The sequence below is a fragment of the Ruditapes philippinarum genome, unplaced genomic scaffold (assembly GCF_026571515.1).
Source record: "Ruditapes philippinarum isolate M1 unplaced genomic scaffold, ASM2657151v2 ctg5113_1_1_1_1, whole genome shotgun sequence".
NCBI classification, from domain to species: domain Eukaryota; kingdom Metazoa; phylum Mollusca; class Bivalvia; order Venerida; family Veneridae; genus Ruditapes; species Ruditapes philippinarum.
Window position 1 is genome coordinate 21,420 of NW_026853767.1, and position 17,176 is coordinate 38,595.

At 35.0% G+C, this 17,176-nt stretch overlaps 2 protein-coding genes across 3 annotated transcripts in view; both read right to left on the reverse strand.

Annotated features, from left to right (window-relative positions):
* LOC132737799 (mucin-2-like) overlaps nucleotides 1–15,735 on the reverse strand; it is a 35,332-nt gene extending 19,597 nt beyond the window's left edge. The window contains exon 1 of the mRNA XM_060725145.1: nucleotides 15,570–15,735. The gene's annotated coding sequence lies outside the window, so the exon portion shown is untranslated. The remainder of the gene's footprint in view (nucleotides 1–15,569) is intronic.
* LOC132737796 (P-selectin-like) overlaps nucleotides 1,601–17,176 on the reverse strand; it is a 31,151-nt gene continuing 15,575 nt past the window's right edge. For both annotated transcript variants that reach the window (XM_060725143.1, XM_060725142.1), the window contains 2 exons: nucleotides 3,637–3,710; nucleotides 1,601–3,072 (listed from right to left, as the gene is read on the reverse strand). In XM_060725143.1, the coding sequence (XP_060581126.1) occupies nucleotides 1,826–3,072; nucleotides 3,637–3,685 (1,296 nt within the window). In that variant the 5' untranslated portion in view covers nucleotides 3,686–3,710 and the 3' untranslated portion in view covers nucleotides 1,601–1,825. The remainder of the gene's footprint in view (nucleotides 3,073–3,636; nucleotides 3,711–17,176) is intronic.

Genomic DNA, 17,176 nt, shown 5'->3' on the forward strand with positions numbered 1-17,176 from the left:
AAAGGGCCGAAAAGTTGCGACTGTACTAAAAATGAATTGAAATAATGTTTTATACATTCTGATCCAACGCTTTATAGTTCAAAGCACAGAAATATCACTTCTTTTTATCTTTTAGAAATGTCAAACATGTGTTTATTTAATAAGATATTAATAATTGAAATTAGAGTATGTTACTAGATGTTTGACAACAGAAGAAAGTCGCGCTGAATAAGCAGTCATGTGTGGTTAAGGTAGCTAATATTAAACAAAGTAGTATTTTGACCTCCGTACAAAATACTTTATTACTCTAAATATACTAATTCCCAACAGACCAAAAGAAGCAGCAGATAGTTCATTTAAATAACAAATGAGCCGCGTCACGACAAAACCAACAAAATGGGTTTGCGACCAGCATGGATCCAGACCAGCCTGCGCATCCGAGCAGTCTGATCAGGATCCATCCTGTTCGCTATCAGTTTCTCTACTTGTTATACGGTTTGTAAGCGAACAGCATGGATTCTGATCAGACTGCGCGGAAGCGCAGGCTGGTCTGGATCCATGCTGGTCGCAAACGCACTATGTTGGTTTTGTCGTGACGCGGCTCAAATGAGTATTACCGGGAACTGTAACAAGATACAAAACGGAAGTTTTGAGAAATAAATATGATAGTATTTCTGGGGCATAATGGGCATTTAAAGTGGCATTATGTCCATACAAGTCTCATTGATGAGTACACAGCTAAAATTAAAAATAGGTTAGCATTTTGCCTTAATTGTATTATATTTTGTATTTTACTATGGGAAAATAATCAATAATCCAGATGATTGCGTATGTATTCTATGCTTAATGAGGGTCTATCCGCCCTTTCAGGCACTGAGAGTACGAACCCTGCCCCCCCCCCCTTTGTCCTTAAACGTTGTTACATGCCAAAACGTGACCTATAGATTTTGAATAAGTCATTTCCTGAATGATACTTAATATGTATGCAAGTCGATTTTATAACCCTTGTGATCCACGAATGTTTCTATATATTTTGTTAGAATGTATCAGTTATTCAACATAAAAAAGAGTGGGACAGTCTTTTTATAATTGAGGTACTTTTTACGCTTTATCTTAAACAAGTTTCATTATCAGTTATTGGTCAGTCACCATTATATTTGTCAATTTCTTGAAACATTTAACTAATTCAATTAAACTTGACAGCGAAAAAATCAACATAATGTCAATTTAACGAAACTGCTATATAACAAATATATTGACAGTTACTTCCCTTCCTTGATAATGGGACATGCACATTGTCTGTAGGCCCAAAAATTCAAAATCACTTAAAAAAATAATGTTTAACCCTAGAAACTTATAAAAAGCCCATATGGCTAAAGAGGACCAATGAAATAATTCAATTGGATTTTAAAGATGTAATCATTTTTTAAACTCTGGAAGAAAGTTAGCTGTAGCTCAAAGAAACAATTATTTGGCCCCTGACGGTGTTTGAACCCACCCGACCAGCAATCCTTAGACCACTAGTGCGGCGCGTAAACCGCTTGGCCTATTCCGTGCTCAATCACTCGCATTTGGACGACTGTACTGAAAGATATTCTTACAAGTTCTAAAAAAGAGCGCGTCAAAATTCAATATATTTAATGAAAAATTTACAAGTATTTATGAAAAATGTAAACTGAATAAACTTGAATTATTGAAGCTAGCATAAGACACTGAGTACATTTAAATTTCCAAACTGTTGTCAACATATGCACAAATAAATTGCGGCTCTTTATACGTAAAGAACGAGGTAAAGATGTGGTGATTCAGTCATATTTTGTACTTGTCAGATAAGAATAATACTTTCTTACCAGCATTTTAGCAACAAATATGAAATGAAATATAAAATATTTAAACACTGAGCATATCCAAGACACATTGCTCCTGAATTAAGTTTTCCCTCAGAAAATTTTATTGTGGTATTAGTCAATTCGTCGTCTGATGTATACGAAGTACTGCCTTTTGTAATTGATGAAGTAGACATGCTTGAAGGCGTTGGCGTTAATGGCGTAGGCATTGTTGTTGGCGTAGACATTGTTGTTGATGTAGACATTGTTGTTGACGTCACTGTTGTCGGTATGATACACAATGTTGAAATGAGCTCATCTACTTCGATTGGGCTACTAAAATTTGCTATGGCCATTCCATTTTCTTCTACTTTGAGCGTTCCGTCTATACAAATAACGTTCACAGAGGAACATTTGGACCGTCCTGTATGACATGTCCATACCAATGCCGTGGCATGGGCCAGGTTACCGTGGCTGTTTAGAGTTGAAAACGTTATAAGGGAAGAGTTGAACTCTGGTATTATACAATCACATAAGCATCCCATTTCTGTGGTATCCCACTGACCTGATATACACTCGGCAGCATTTGGTCCAAAATGTGTAGATACATTTTCCTTACAATTAATGAAGAGATAAACACCGAAAGTGTGAAACTCTGAAATACACGGCGAAACTGTATTTGAGTATTGTGGACACTGCACGTCTTCGCATTTTGGCTTCAATCCCCATTCACCATTAGCTTGACATTTAACTTGTGATGGTCCTAGGAGAGTCGTCCCATCAAGGCACGTGACCTCTACGACACTACCATAGTGATTTCTTTCAATATAAGAGTTATCCTGGAATAAATCTGCGTCTTGTATTGACCCGAATTCCCCACAATCCCTTGCGGTACATGTCGGTGGCGTTGAAGGCAACCACTCACCATCTATGCGACATAGCATTTTATTTTGCCCGGACATGGCATGGCCTTCGTTACAAGCAAATTGAATAGTTGTACCAACTTCGTATGTTGGCGTGTTCTCTAATCGTCCGTTTTCTGGTGTTTCAACATGCGAACAGTAAATTTGTTCACACCGAAAGTTTCCGTCCGTCCATGTTGTACCGGTGCAAGTGTAAAAGCGACTGGTTCCCACTGGATTATATCCGAGTTCACAATCATAGCGTATGGTGGTATCTTGTGGGTAAGGCGAGGTACCAGTTACGTTGTTAGTAGCATTCGGAATACTTGGTGGATCCCCGCAATCTGCTTTGGTGACTGATATCGCTACGAAGTAAGAAAAGAACATAATTATTCCATCTTAATAAGATAGAAAATGATCAAGCACAGAAAATATGATGTAAGTTATTTCTATCTATCATATAGAATAATATGAAAGTAAATAGAATTTAAATATAGTTGTTTGCACGAGGACTCTATGTAAAACAGAAAACGAATGACCATTGCTATAGGTTCATACTGGATATTTTCAATTTTGAATTTTCACCTCTTCGTTGTAAATGGGATACAAAGCCAAATTCTATGTAAAAATCAAACATACAAAATGTACATCATAATTCGCAACAAAATATGCTTATCAAAAATGCAAGATGCTATTATCAGATTCCCTCACGAACTAATTGGTTTTATAAGAAATGAATTCATTAAAGCATCATGGCCTATTTCTTTTACTAGACAACAGATTAATGTACACATGCTCCAGTATCACTCATCGGAAATAGTGGAATTTACCAATTTCTGGTTATGAACCACTTCCGGTTATATGATTTGATTATTAAAATACATTTTAGCACAATACACGTATATAACAAAAAACAGCGTTTTACTTACCGATCACACTGCACAGCATCGCTGAAAAAAGACAACTGGACGACTTCATGCTTTTCGACTGCCTTCACTTTTATCTGAAATGAGGTAAAGAACGTACAGACAAAGATATCCGTCAAGGTCATTCATGTGCATTTGACATAAGACATTAGACACTTTTATAACATAGGGATAAGTACGGAAAAAATCCGTCCGTCCCCAACCCGTACGTGTGACTGATTGGCCTTTGGTGTTGATCTACTTTCGCCATCTTGTTTAATATGGCAAAGTTTTTGAAGATTTTTAAGTTACCAAACTTGTTTGCATTTTCATCAATTACCGAGAATAATTTACATTTTCCTATTATCCATGTTTTTTTACATTTTTTTTACAAGACAAAGCTTTTAATTTGTAGTAAGGAATTGACACTAATAGAGCTTACACCGGCGTGTGATAACGTTTTAAAATAATTTACAGATGTAACAGACTTGATATAATGATAGAATCCGTTCCAAATACAATATGAAATATGATAAACAAGATCAACAAGGAAAGGCGGCGTTCAATGAACGCAACCCCCATATGACCCAGCAACAAGAACTAGTGGCAAGATCCAGAAACGAAATTGTTCAGTATTTGGGATGTAAAGTTGAAAATCAGTGGATTAACTCAAAATTGCCAGTATTAACGTCTGGCGATAAAATGAAATTATTAAATAAATTCATTATCTTGGGAAGTAAAAAATAATAAAAATAAACCCCTTTGTAAAAGGTCTTTCAGCAGAGGGAGAAATCAAAATTTTTTGTCTAAAATTAAAAGTTTGCAGCTCTCTTTTTAAACTTAATAATTTTAAATTTTTTGGAAAGCTGTAAATTTAAGCCATTTTCCCTTTAAATTATTCAACAATCCCCCGATGTGGAAAAAATAAAATGCATTGTAAAACTTTTTTTAATTTACATGTAAAAATTTTATTTTTTTAAAACCAGATGAAAAGGGGAAACAAGGAGTTCCCTTTGGGGAAAAGAACTTTATCAATATGGTTTGGGGGCCAAAATTGGGAGTTATTGTATTCCCAAAATAATTTTTCTTCAAATTTTAATATATAAAAAATTTTTGCCCCAATTTTTTCGAAATATAATGATTAGTTGCACAAATTTATATTATTTTACCTGTGTTTTGAGGAAATATGCATGACCTTTGTTTTTGTAGTATTAATAATTTGATTCAATTCACACCATTTGTTAGCATTTTAAATATCATGAGTCTTTAGGGATACATCAGAAGTTGAAAGGCTGGTATCATCAGCAAAAATATCAGTGTTTTTTTCCAACAAAGGTAGGTGATTGATATTGATTAAAAACTATATAGGACCTAGCACTGAACCCTGAGGAACACCAGTAGTTATACTGAACGTGGCTCTCAATAAACAAGAGGGCCATGATGGCCCCGAGGTCGCTCACCTGTAAATTTGGTCCCCCCCAACCCCCAACGTTGCAGGGCCAATTTAACCCAAGGGCTTTTATTTGCACATCCATAAGAAGATGTTTCATGCTAAACATCTAAGCTTTAGCTCATTGGGCTTTTTAAAAGAAGATTTTTTTTAAGTTTTTACTATAAACATATAGTTAAAAACAATGACACCCCTGGGGCTGGGCCAGTTTTGACCCCAGGGCTTTTATTTGAACAAACTTTCTAGACACTTACTAGAAGATGTTTCATGCTTAATATCTAAACTCTAGCTATTTGGGTTTTTTCAAAGAAGATTTTAAGTTTTTGCTATACACATATAAAGAAAATCAATGACCCCCGGGGTGGGGCCAATTTTGACCCCAGGGCTTTTATTTGAACAAACTTGGTAGACACCTATTAGAACATGTTTGATGCTAAATATCTTAGCCATAGCTCTTTGAGTTCTTTAAAAGAAGATTTTTTAAGTTTTTACTATATGCATATAGGGAAAATCAATGACCCCCCCGGGGCGGGGCCAAGTTTGACCCCAGGGCTTTTATTTGAACAAACTTGGTAGACACTTATTAGAACATGTTTCATGCTAAATATCTTAGCTCTAACTCTTTTGGTTCTTTAAAAGAAGATTTTTTAAGTTTTTACTATATGCATATAGGGAAAATCAATGACCCCCCGGGGCGGGGCCAATTTTGACCCCAGGGATTTTATTTGAACAAACTTGGTAGACACTTATTAGAACATGTTTCATGCTAAATATCTTAGTTCTAACTCTTTTGGTTCTTTAAAAGAAGATTTTTTAAGTTTTTTACTATATGCATATAGGGAAAATTAATGACCCCCTGGGGCGGGGCCAATTTTGGCCCCAGGGCTTTTATTTGAACAAACTTGGTAGACACCAATTAGAACATGTTTCATGCTAAATATCTTAGCTCTAGCTCTTTGGGTTCTTTAAAAGAAGATTTTTTAAAAGGAAGATTTTTTAAGAAAAAATTTAACATTTCCCCTTTTTAATTTTTAAAAAATATTTTTTTTTAAGTTATGGATCAAGATTTCTTTGGATAGATAGTATGACAGACGGATGAAAAAAGCCTAAAAATGGCGTGCAATCCATATCACCTTCCATGCACATACCAACTATTACCAAATATCATAAATCTAGCTTTTGTATTTTTTGAATTATGGCAGTATCTATAGTGTTCCATACAAAGACGGAATGTCAGACTTACAGACGGCTGCGACGTGTATTGTCTCCATATTAGTGCGCCCTTAAGTTACCACGTGACCTTGACCTCATTAATTTTTTGGTAATATGGCAAGCAGAAGTAGTTGTGGCATAGTTATATGTCACAACGACGCTAAATGTCGCACTTGACTCTAAATGCAGAGCTTTTGCCGCTAAATGTCGCAACCGCCGCTAAAGTGTCAAAGTATTTTGCCGTTAAATGTTGCAATGATGACGTTAAATGTCGCACCATTTTACCTTACCGTTAAATGTCACAACACTACCGTTAAATGTCGCAATATCTAAATTCATATTAAACAACTTGTATTATTCAATTGTAACGCTCTGTAGGTGATATTGGGCCTAGCAATCTATAGAATAGGAAAGGATTTGCTGTGATGTACATAGCAATGAAGTCATCTTAGTCGGTATTATAAATTGACGACCAAAATTTATGCCAAAGTGATAAAACACATTTGTATACCGTGCGTTTTTTATTTAGAAGCCCAACTTGTAAGGAGGCTAATTTTCACATATATGTCTTGAATCGGTCTATATAAAACATTAGTAACGCAAACCAAGCGGTGTATTAGGTAACGTTCCTTTAAAGCTGCTATCCCACATATTGTAATTTGGGCGTTTTGAAATAAAATGTCATCAAAGATAAAATTTTACCATAAGCTCGTGCATTTGTAACTAGATGATTAATACATGTCTTGTCCGAAAAAAAAACATATTCGACTGATACTTCTTGTAAAAGAAAAGGTAATGTGATGGGCTGCAAGACAAAATAGTTTAGACTTGCGCAGCCGACAATTCTGACTCTGGTAAGACTATACATATTTTCAAGTCTTATTTTACCTACTGAATTTGTAAAATTCACTTTTCAAGCTTCCATTTTTATAGACCTTTCTATCAATCTGGGCACATCAAGACTAAAATTTCTGAAGTTAGTCAGCGATAAGTACATGGCCGGTTCAGTCTGCACGGATGTGATTTTTCTTACTTTATTGGGAAGAGGCCTTAGCCTCTTGATTTTGGGAAAAATTATCGCTAAAATTGCTGATTTGGGAAGTAAAAAAGCTGGTTTAAGTTCAGATTTTTGGGAAAACTGAATGATTTTAAAGAAAATTTCATTTGGGAAGAGGCCTATTTTCGGATTCTGTTATGCAAGTAGGAAAATCACTGCACGGATGTGCAGCCTGGGAATACATGTATCTATATACTGGTAAAATCATTTCATAAAGAAATAGTCTAAGCTCAAACTCAGATCTCATGTATTTGATTGGTCAGAAACAGGCACAGAATGTGAATTGACCAATGAAAATCCTGAGATTCGAGCTTGATCTCAGGAAAATGTTTTATAACCTTGGGGCCTGGGTTGGTAAATGAAAAACGTATACAAATGTGTTTTATCACTAAAGCGCTCTTTGGCATAAATAATTACTTTTTACAACACAGCAAATCTTTATATTTATTTTCTGAAAGTTAATCTCTAGGTTTATATTCTCATAATACGAGCTGTTTAACATGAATTTAGATATTGCGATATTTAACGGTAGTGTTCCAAAATATTTTGCGACATTTAGCTGCGGTTGCGACAGTTAGCGACAATAGTGCGACATAAAGTGGCAAGTGCGACATTTAGTGCCGTTGCGACATATAACGGCGCCAAAGTAGTATAAAGCGCTCAATATTCAAATCTTTATAAACTCACGTATTTTCTATATTTCTTTATCAATAATAAAGCGAGTTGTAAATACATAACCTTATATAAGCGGTATATACTATACGAACTTACCGTTTTCGGGCCAAAAAAACAAAACAACATTACTATTCATTTAAATTTTATGATATACAACATATGAACCTCTATCAATATAACGAGTATCATAAACCTATCTTTTTTTTACTTTTTTAGTTATGGCAGGATCCAGATTTGTTCAGTTTGAATTGGTCTTAATCTTTTTCCGTATCCATAGCAACCATAAAAGTCGTGCATATGACCCTCTATCCTCTCAACGTAAGTTTGTACCTTTTCGTTTTAATTGTATCAAGATTTTCGCGGACGGACGGATGAGGGTCTATAGTCCTCTCCGTTAACCGGTAAGGGACTAAAAATATTTTCATTCCTAACTATTTTCACGTACGCCATATTCGTAAATAAACTTTCTCTGATCAGGATAAGTGGCCCGATTTTAAGTTTGATTGCACTAAAAATTTCAGCATGTATTTATAAATTATAAGTGATCAATAGCAGATTAAAACAGAAAAACTTCCTTTAACTTAATATGAAGTATCCGCACGTGCACTGGTAAGATCTATTTCCGGTTCCGGTAATTAACGACAAGGATGTAAAAATAATACAAAATTTATGTGAGTATATCGATTATCTCGATTTTGTTCAATAGCATTCTCCCGTTTATAATGGAAGCTCAGTCGGGCCATTTAGTATATTGTATCAAATTAAAACAGAATAAGCTCTTACTTCGTCTTTATGGACGATATGCTTAATTATCAATTGCATCATATTTTAGTTTAAAAAGCTTTGATATAACATTCTTAATAAAACTTTCGAAATTTATGGTGTTGATCAACATTAATGGTACCGAGGCTGTGATAACAAATCAAATACTATTGTAAGATCGTGTTAGAATGATCTAGAAGCTTAATTTAAACAGTTCCGTTCTATATTAAAGGCAAAAAGGACATGTAGGAGGACAGCGCGCTCCACTATTCCCAGTGCTGGATAGAGGGCAAATTTAAGTAAAACTAGAAATGCCTCTGTCATGGCGTGAATATCCCCGCAAACCACTTTGTCAGAATCAACAGTTGCCATTTAGAGCTCAAAAACAACCTCCCTGCCAAATCTGAGGTTACTAAGCCAGTGCATTGCTAAGTTATGTATTCTTCATGCTTCAAATGTGAAAATGTCAAATTCAATAAACTGCGGATGGGCATTCTTAAGCATTTGAGCAGACAAACTCATTATAGTAAAAATCCCTGTGACCTTTGACACAGTCAACTAAAAATCAATAGTGGCCATCTACTAGTCATAAACAACCTCAATACCAAATATGAAGACTGTTGACCAAAGCATTCTTTAGCAATTTGAGGCGAAAAGCTTTTTTTAGTAAAGGTCCCTGTGACCTTGACCTTTGACCAGTGACCTCAAAATCAATAGGGGTCACCTAATGGTCATGACCAATCTCATGCCAAATATGAAGACTGTGGGTCACAGGTTTCTCAAGTTATTGGGCGGACAAACGTTTTGAAGTCAGTCCCTGTGACCTTGACCTTTGACCCAGTGATCCCAAAATCAAAAGGGGTCATCTACTAATCATGACTAACCTCCATGCCAAATATGAAGATTGTGGGTCAAAGGAATCTTAAGTTATTAGGCGGAAAAGCTTGTTAAGTCAAGGCCCCTGTGACCTTGACCTTTGACCCAGTGACCTAAAAATCTAAAGGGGTCACCTATTAATCACGACTAACCTCCATACCAAATATGAATACTGTGAGTCAAAGGAATCTTAAGTTATTGGGCGGAAATGCTTTTTATTGTCAAGACCCCTGTGACCTTGACTTTTGACCCAGTGACCTCTAAATCAATAGGGGTCATCTTCTTAACATGACTAACCTCCATGCTAAATATGAAGATTGTGGGTCAAAAGAATCTTAAGTTATTGGGCGGACAAGCTTTTTCTAGTCAAGGCCCCTGTGACCTTGACCTTTGACCCAGTGACCTCAAAATCAATAGGGGTCATCTACAAGTCATGACTAGCCTCCATGCCAAATATGAAGATTGTGGGTCAAAAGAATCTTTTAAGTTATTGGGCGGACAAGCTTTTTCTAGTCAAGGCCCCTGTGACCTTGACCTTTGACCTAGTGACCTCAAAATCAATAGGGGTCATTTACTAGTCATGACTAACATCCATGCCAAATATGAAGATTGTGGGTCAAAAGAATCTTAAGTTATTTGGCGGACAAGCTTTTTCTAGTCAAGGCCCCTGTGACCTTGACCTTTGACCCAGTGACCTCAAAATTAATAGGGGTCATCTACAAATCATGACTAACCTCCATGCCAAATATGAAGACTGTGTGTCAAAGGAATCTTATGTTATTGGGCGGACAAGGAAAAACCGACGGACGGCCAGACGTCCGGACGGCCGACCGGCCGGACAGACGGACGTCTGGACGGACAAGCTGATTCCAGTATACCCCTTTACGACTTTGTTGTGCGAGGGTATAAAAAAGAGAAATAATGTAGCAAAATGGCTGTTAGATTAATACCCTAACAAAAGACTTAATAAAAAAAATCAAAGTGACTAGTCAAATGGGGGCATAACGGAGAACAAATAAATCATAAGTTATCTGCCCTTTAGAAATGCCTTACAATTTAAATACGGAACAAATTTTACTAATAAGAAATTAGGAGTGGAGAGAGTTTGTGAGAAATTGACCTTAAAAGAAACGATTAAGTATAACTTTATGGAGATGAATGTTAGGTCAACGGATTATCCCTCCTTCTGAAATGGAGTTAAGATGCATATCAAGTTTGAAGCAAAAACTTTGAAAGTTACTGAGGAAATGGACCTGAACAAAAAGGTTAACCAGGGCTAAAAGTTTAATTCAGGGACGGATCGAACTACTTATGTTATATGAACTGGTGGTCCAACCCTTTTTCTTTCAAAAATGTATTGTTATATTTTTACCTAAATATTTGCATTGTACATTTTGTAAAAAAAGGAATAGAATATGTTTTTAAAACTAAAAAATCAAATTGAAGAAGGAGCATAACTTTGCAAAAATGTCAATTTGGGAAACGGGCGCTCTTTTATGATAATAAACATGTTTATCAAGTTTGAAGTGAATAGCTTTAATTCATAGTTTCTGAGAAAATGGACCTTAATGAAATGGTTAACCAACGCCGACGAGATAACCATGCTGTATTAGCTCTTTTTTCGAAAAGTGGAGCTATAAAAACGATAGGACACTCCCTTCTTTAATCACATATCATAAATTCATAAAATCTAAATTTGCCCCATACAGAATAAATACAAGCGTGCCTTATTTATTTCATTCGATGAAACGAATTTAAAAATCTTTCAACAAAAATTATCTTCCTTTAGATAACAATAAAGATAATTTTACTTTTAATGTGCGAATTTTTCCCTTCTGTTTTATCAAGTCTGCTATGGACTTTTTTTCTGGGACTATTTTACAGTAATCTTAAAAAAGCACTTGTTCACGAGTTTACGTTTGGTCAACCATTAACTGGTTAACTGGTTCATCAGCCATCCAACACTTTCACAATCTCACGCACATCCATTAGGAACAGTCCTTATCTGGATTTCGATGGAAAAAGTTGCAATAAATGCACACCAACTTACCTTCATGTTTAAGTGAGAAACAAGTGACTATTATTCTGATTTAATCTGTTTCAAGTTTATTTAACACACGTGCATATAAGTACACCAAGCATAAAGGTCGCGAGGTTGTAACGGATGAATTATCCTAAATGAAACATGCACTGGGCAAAGAAATGTTCCTGTTTTGAATTGATTTGTCATTATTTATTTTATTGCCATGCGGTTTTCCTCGTGTATTCACTACAACTAATTTTCTGCCCGAAAATAAACATTATTTTTTTTAATTTGGGTTGAAAGCATTATAAACTGCCTTTTTAAATGAGGTAATTTTATCCACAGGTAATTATGTTTACAAATCGGCAAAGTTACCCGTAAATTTAATGTAATAACCTAAGATTACTTATGATATAAAGTGGATAAAAAGTTGTTGTTTTGTTTTGTATGGTACACCGACATTTAGTTTTAAAGCGAGTATTTTTTCAGGCACAGGACAAGGGCACTTGAGATTAAGGTGCACTGACGTTGTATAAGCTTCCGTCAAAACCCATATAAAGTTCTCCGTAGATAAGAAAAACATCTGTAACATTTCTAGTATCTACTACTCTTAAACATACCAGAAAGTGTTTATAAATAGCATATAAGCATCACTGTCCGATATGTACACGAGAGTGACTGTTACATTGTAGCTTTTGCGCCTGTCAGTTGTAACCCCGGTCCCGCCCCCAAGAGAAAGAAATTTTGATTTTTTGGTTTAAACCCGATAAAGGTCTAACTCCGTGAGAACATAAAGTTGTAGATCTAATACCGCTACAAAATGCTTCCATACTGACAGTACTTTATCTTTAACATCATCCTGCTATTTATTTGATTCAAACTAAATTACCGCGGGAAAATTGCTTACTTCCCCTGCAATGCTCTACGGTGGCACAAAGGTGACATGTGTATGTTATTATTCATCTCGTGCGCACGAGATACTATGTCGTGGCCACGAGTTACTAAGTCGTGGGCACGAGACGGTTAAGTCGTGGGAACGAGATACTATATCGTGGCCACGAGATAGTATGTCGTGGCCACGAGTTACTAAGTCGTGGCCACGAGATGATTAAGTTGTGGGAACAAGATACTATGTCGTGGCCACGAGTTACTAAGTCGTGGCCACGAAATACTTAAGTCGCGCGCACAAGATAAATAAGCAATCAGATTTTACTATTTATACGAATTCTCCTATGATCCCTCTAAATTATATAAAGCATGGCTTATCCCTTCTAAATATTTCATCAACAAGGATTTTACATGAAGTGTCATGTTTACCTTGACCCTCGACCTCAAACATCCTTATAGGCTATCCATGTCCATGGGCATTGCCCCTACCAAATAAAATAAACCAGGACTAATTCCTTCTCAAGTTATCGTATAAACAATGTTAACAGACCGTTGTATGTACAAACTGACCAATTTTATAATAGAATTGTCCCACCAAAGGGTTTTAACTTAGTCAAAATTAATGCCTGATTTATGAGCCGTAGAATGTGACTTTCTAATATGATCCTAAAGACGTCACATGTATCAAGTTTAAAGTGAACACTACATTATTTTCAAAGATTAATGTTGCATGTACAACTTTAAACAGAATTTTTCTTAGTTTAAAAAAAATCATAGTGTTATCTGATTGGTTAATTATCTCGTGCGCACGACTTAGCTATCTCGTGGCCATGACTAAGTAACTCGTGACCATGACTTAGTATCTCGTGGTCACGACTTAGTAACTCGTGGCCACGACATAGTATCTCGTTCCAAAGACTTAACTATCTCGTGGCCACGACTTAGTAACTCGTGGCCACGACTTAGTAACTCGTGACCACGACACAGTATCTCGTCCCAACGACTTAACTATCTCGTGGCCACGACTTAGTAACTCGTGGCCACGACATAGTATCTCGTGCGCACGAGATAAATAAAAACACTCAAATGTCACCTTTTGTGCCACCGTAGCTCCGGTTTGACAATTATTTGTATTGACTGGTGCGTACAAAGTGCCAGTGCGAGGTTTTTAACTGAAAAACCTGCAGTAAGCACAATACAATGTTATTATTGATATCCAGCCTTATTAGATTTTAAGATGTATACAGTTGAACCTCCTACAACAACCAGCAGCTGAACAGCTGTAAAGAGTCTGAGAAGTGGATGTTGTAGGGAGGTGGCTATTGATGAGATGTTATCTTTGAGAAGGGGATGTTGTATGTTCAATAAAACCACAGGAACGTGAAATTCTATCAAATAACCAATATTAACGATATTATCAAAAAAAAGCCCCTATATAGTATATTTATAAACACAATCCTTCTTTTTTTTGGATAATATCGTCAACATTGGTTATTTGATCACATTTCAAGTTCCTGTGATAATACTTAAACCATGGTAGAACTCGAGTGTCCCTTAAAACCAAATTTCCATAGAATCTAACATAAAAATTAGCTAATAGATTCTACTATTAATAGCTTGATCTATTCAGTAACTTTTTCAAATTCTGTATAGATTATTTTTATGACAGTAGATCTACTGTACTGCAGTATCCCGAAACAACCAATTTTCAATCACAACCTAAATTCAAACACATTCTTAATTCTGTGGCACTGATGTCATGTCTGACTAAATTGCATAAAGTCCATGTTGTATTAACTTCAAAACTTGCAGAAATGCCATACTTGATTAATTGTCAGATGTTATCAGTAAAACAATAAGAAACTGTTTGTTTTAAGTGACACAATATAAATTGTCCAACTTCAACTATATCAAAATAGTCACTTGTTTAAAATAGTGGAAACATTTTTCCAAGCAAGTTAATTTTTTTTATAAAGTATTGGCTAAAGAGTTTACCATTTACCTCAGTCCTAGGTGTATTTAAAACATTTATTTATATGATGTACCACTAAATATTCATCAGACTTTACATGGGGTCCTTATTAATAAAATCTTATATTGTTATCAAATTCTTTCATCTGATGATTGTAGAATAATTGTTTTGTAGGCGATAGCAACTGGCAGATCTAGACAAGTTTCCGTATTTGCTAGTAATATAAAGTGGGGAAGGTAAAATGGCTGTAAAGATTGGATGCATTTATCATTTTGCACCCCAAATAGCGTACTAAGAAGTGATACCTTTAACTGCCTTTTTATACACATTAACAGTAGTCATACTAATGCATTGTACTTTACATATGTTATAACATTTAGTGTAAGTTTTTTAAAATCTTGAAAAAACTGTTGAAAATCGTTGAATAGACTGTTGTGAAATTTTCTACAATTTTAAGTGGCCCTGATTTATCTTGAACAAATTATCCATAGAGATTACCCTGCTGTTTGAATTTAGGTTAAAATATTTCTGAGAGTGACCCGAGTGGGTCATATCGTTTTTATTGAATTTCTAAGAAAGATCAAGACTTGTTGAAAATGTACCAACCTTTAAATGAAAAAGTTTTGATAGATGCATTAATAGCTAAAATAAATTTAAAGTATAATTTCTCCGTCCATTTATTATTGGCTAAAAATGGCTTAACTGATTGAATATTGGTTGTCCCGGGATATAAATATTACTGTAAATATTACTGTAATAGACGAATCTGCAACATTTATGAAATACTTTTCTATTCATCGCCGTATCCCAGGCTAATTTCAGTGAATCATTAGTTGTTATGAGAAAAGAAAAGGTAATAATGTGTTCCGCTAAGAACGTTAGGGGCTGAAGATACTTCATGCAATAGAAAACTTATGCTACTGTACAACAAACGCCAAACGGTCAAGATTACTCTTTGTGTTTTCTACCTTGTCAGCTTGTGTAGGCCTGCAGAGCTGTTGATACAGAGAAACTAGAAGCGGACATTGTAAAAAAATCTCACCTGCAACAAATAACTGTAACATCTGAAAAGCGCCGACAATGACCACTATTTTAGTTCCCAAACACCTGATATGTAAACACATACTGCTTACAAAATTATGTAAAATTGTAAATCCACTGTACATAACATACTATTTAATGACGTCACGGAAAGAAATGCAAGATAGATGACGTCATGAGTAGCACACCCATTGGTGACAATACGAGTTTCAAGTTTCAAGTTTTTATTAATATCTCAAGGCCCAACTGGTACTGGGCATGTGAGAAAACAACATTATAACAAATGATTACAAAACAAAGTAAAGTGATACATAATTGAAATGGCAATGTTATGAACATAATTATGTAGATCTACATAAAAAAGAGAACAAAATAGAATGAAATAGAATGAAAAAAGAAAATATGACAGTACGATGGCGAAGCACGACAACACGATGGTGTCAGTCCGTCGTACTGTCGTATTGTCACCATCGTACTGGCGTACTGTCACCATTGATACATGTCTTAAGTAATGTGTTACCTTCTGTAAATAAAGTTATAAGCTCTAATATCATCATCATCATCATCATTATTATTATTATCATTATTATACTGTCACCATCGTAGGCCTACTGTCGCCTTCCTGTCGAGCATGCGCAAACATTTCACTCAAAATGGCTTGCGAAATTTAGAACTATAGGGGGCCTACTGGCGTTTTATAAAAAAAAACATTACTGTATATTTAGAATCATTCATTTCTTTTAGGTATTATTTATTCGACAACGACATTGAACAAAATTTCAGCATTTAATCTTCCATGCAAAACGACCAAAATGTATAGATCTAGTCAAGAAATCTTTACTGAAAATCATGAAAGTATTAAAACAATAAAGGCAATAACTTTAAAAAAACCATGACTAGACTCTCGAAGAAGAAATGTATGAACAGAGAAAAAAAACCCATTACATTGACGGTTCATAAAAAATAATGTAAAATTTTGATTTCTTTTTCTTTTTACATAATAAGAAGATGATATTCAAGTTTTTTTCTATAAATACAGGATTTTTTTTTCATCAAGTGGTATGAAAAAGAATATTTCATTAGTGGCGGTGTGAATGCCGCCATGTATACGTAATTTAAACGAGATCACCATCATTTTCACGTGCAGATCTATCATTTTTTCTACAGTTGTGTTTGGAAACAACCGGTTCATAAAGAGTGTACATACATCTACATGGAGGGAACGATATAGATAAAATTTGTCAGAACTGTGACTAAGAAGGTGAGAGGTCTAAAGTTTACATGGAATAATAGATGAATAATGCTTGAAATAACAAAGCATTTGTTTTATTAAAACAATGACTTTAACATTTTAAGTGTAACTAACAGATTATTTTGAGATAGTATATACTCGTACATGTACTATATTCAACATATTTTGCAAAGTAACTCACAGGCTGTCATGCAAAATATAAAATCATAACACAATTACATAAACGCAATTACGAAAAATATATATATACTATATATACGATATAACTAAATTACTCTTTCTTTACATAAAAACCTAAGAAATAATGAGAGTTTTGAAGAAGAAGAAAAAAAAAGGATCTATAGTCAACCTTTACA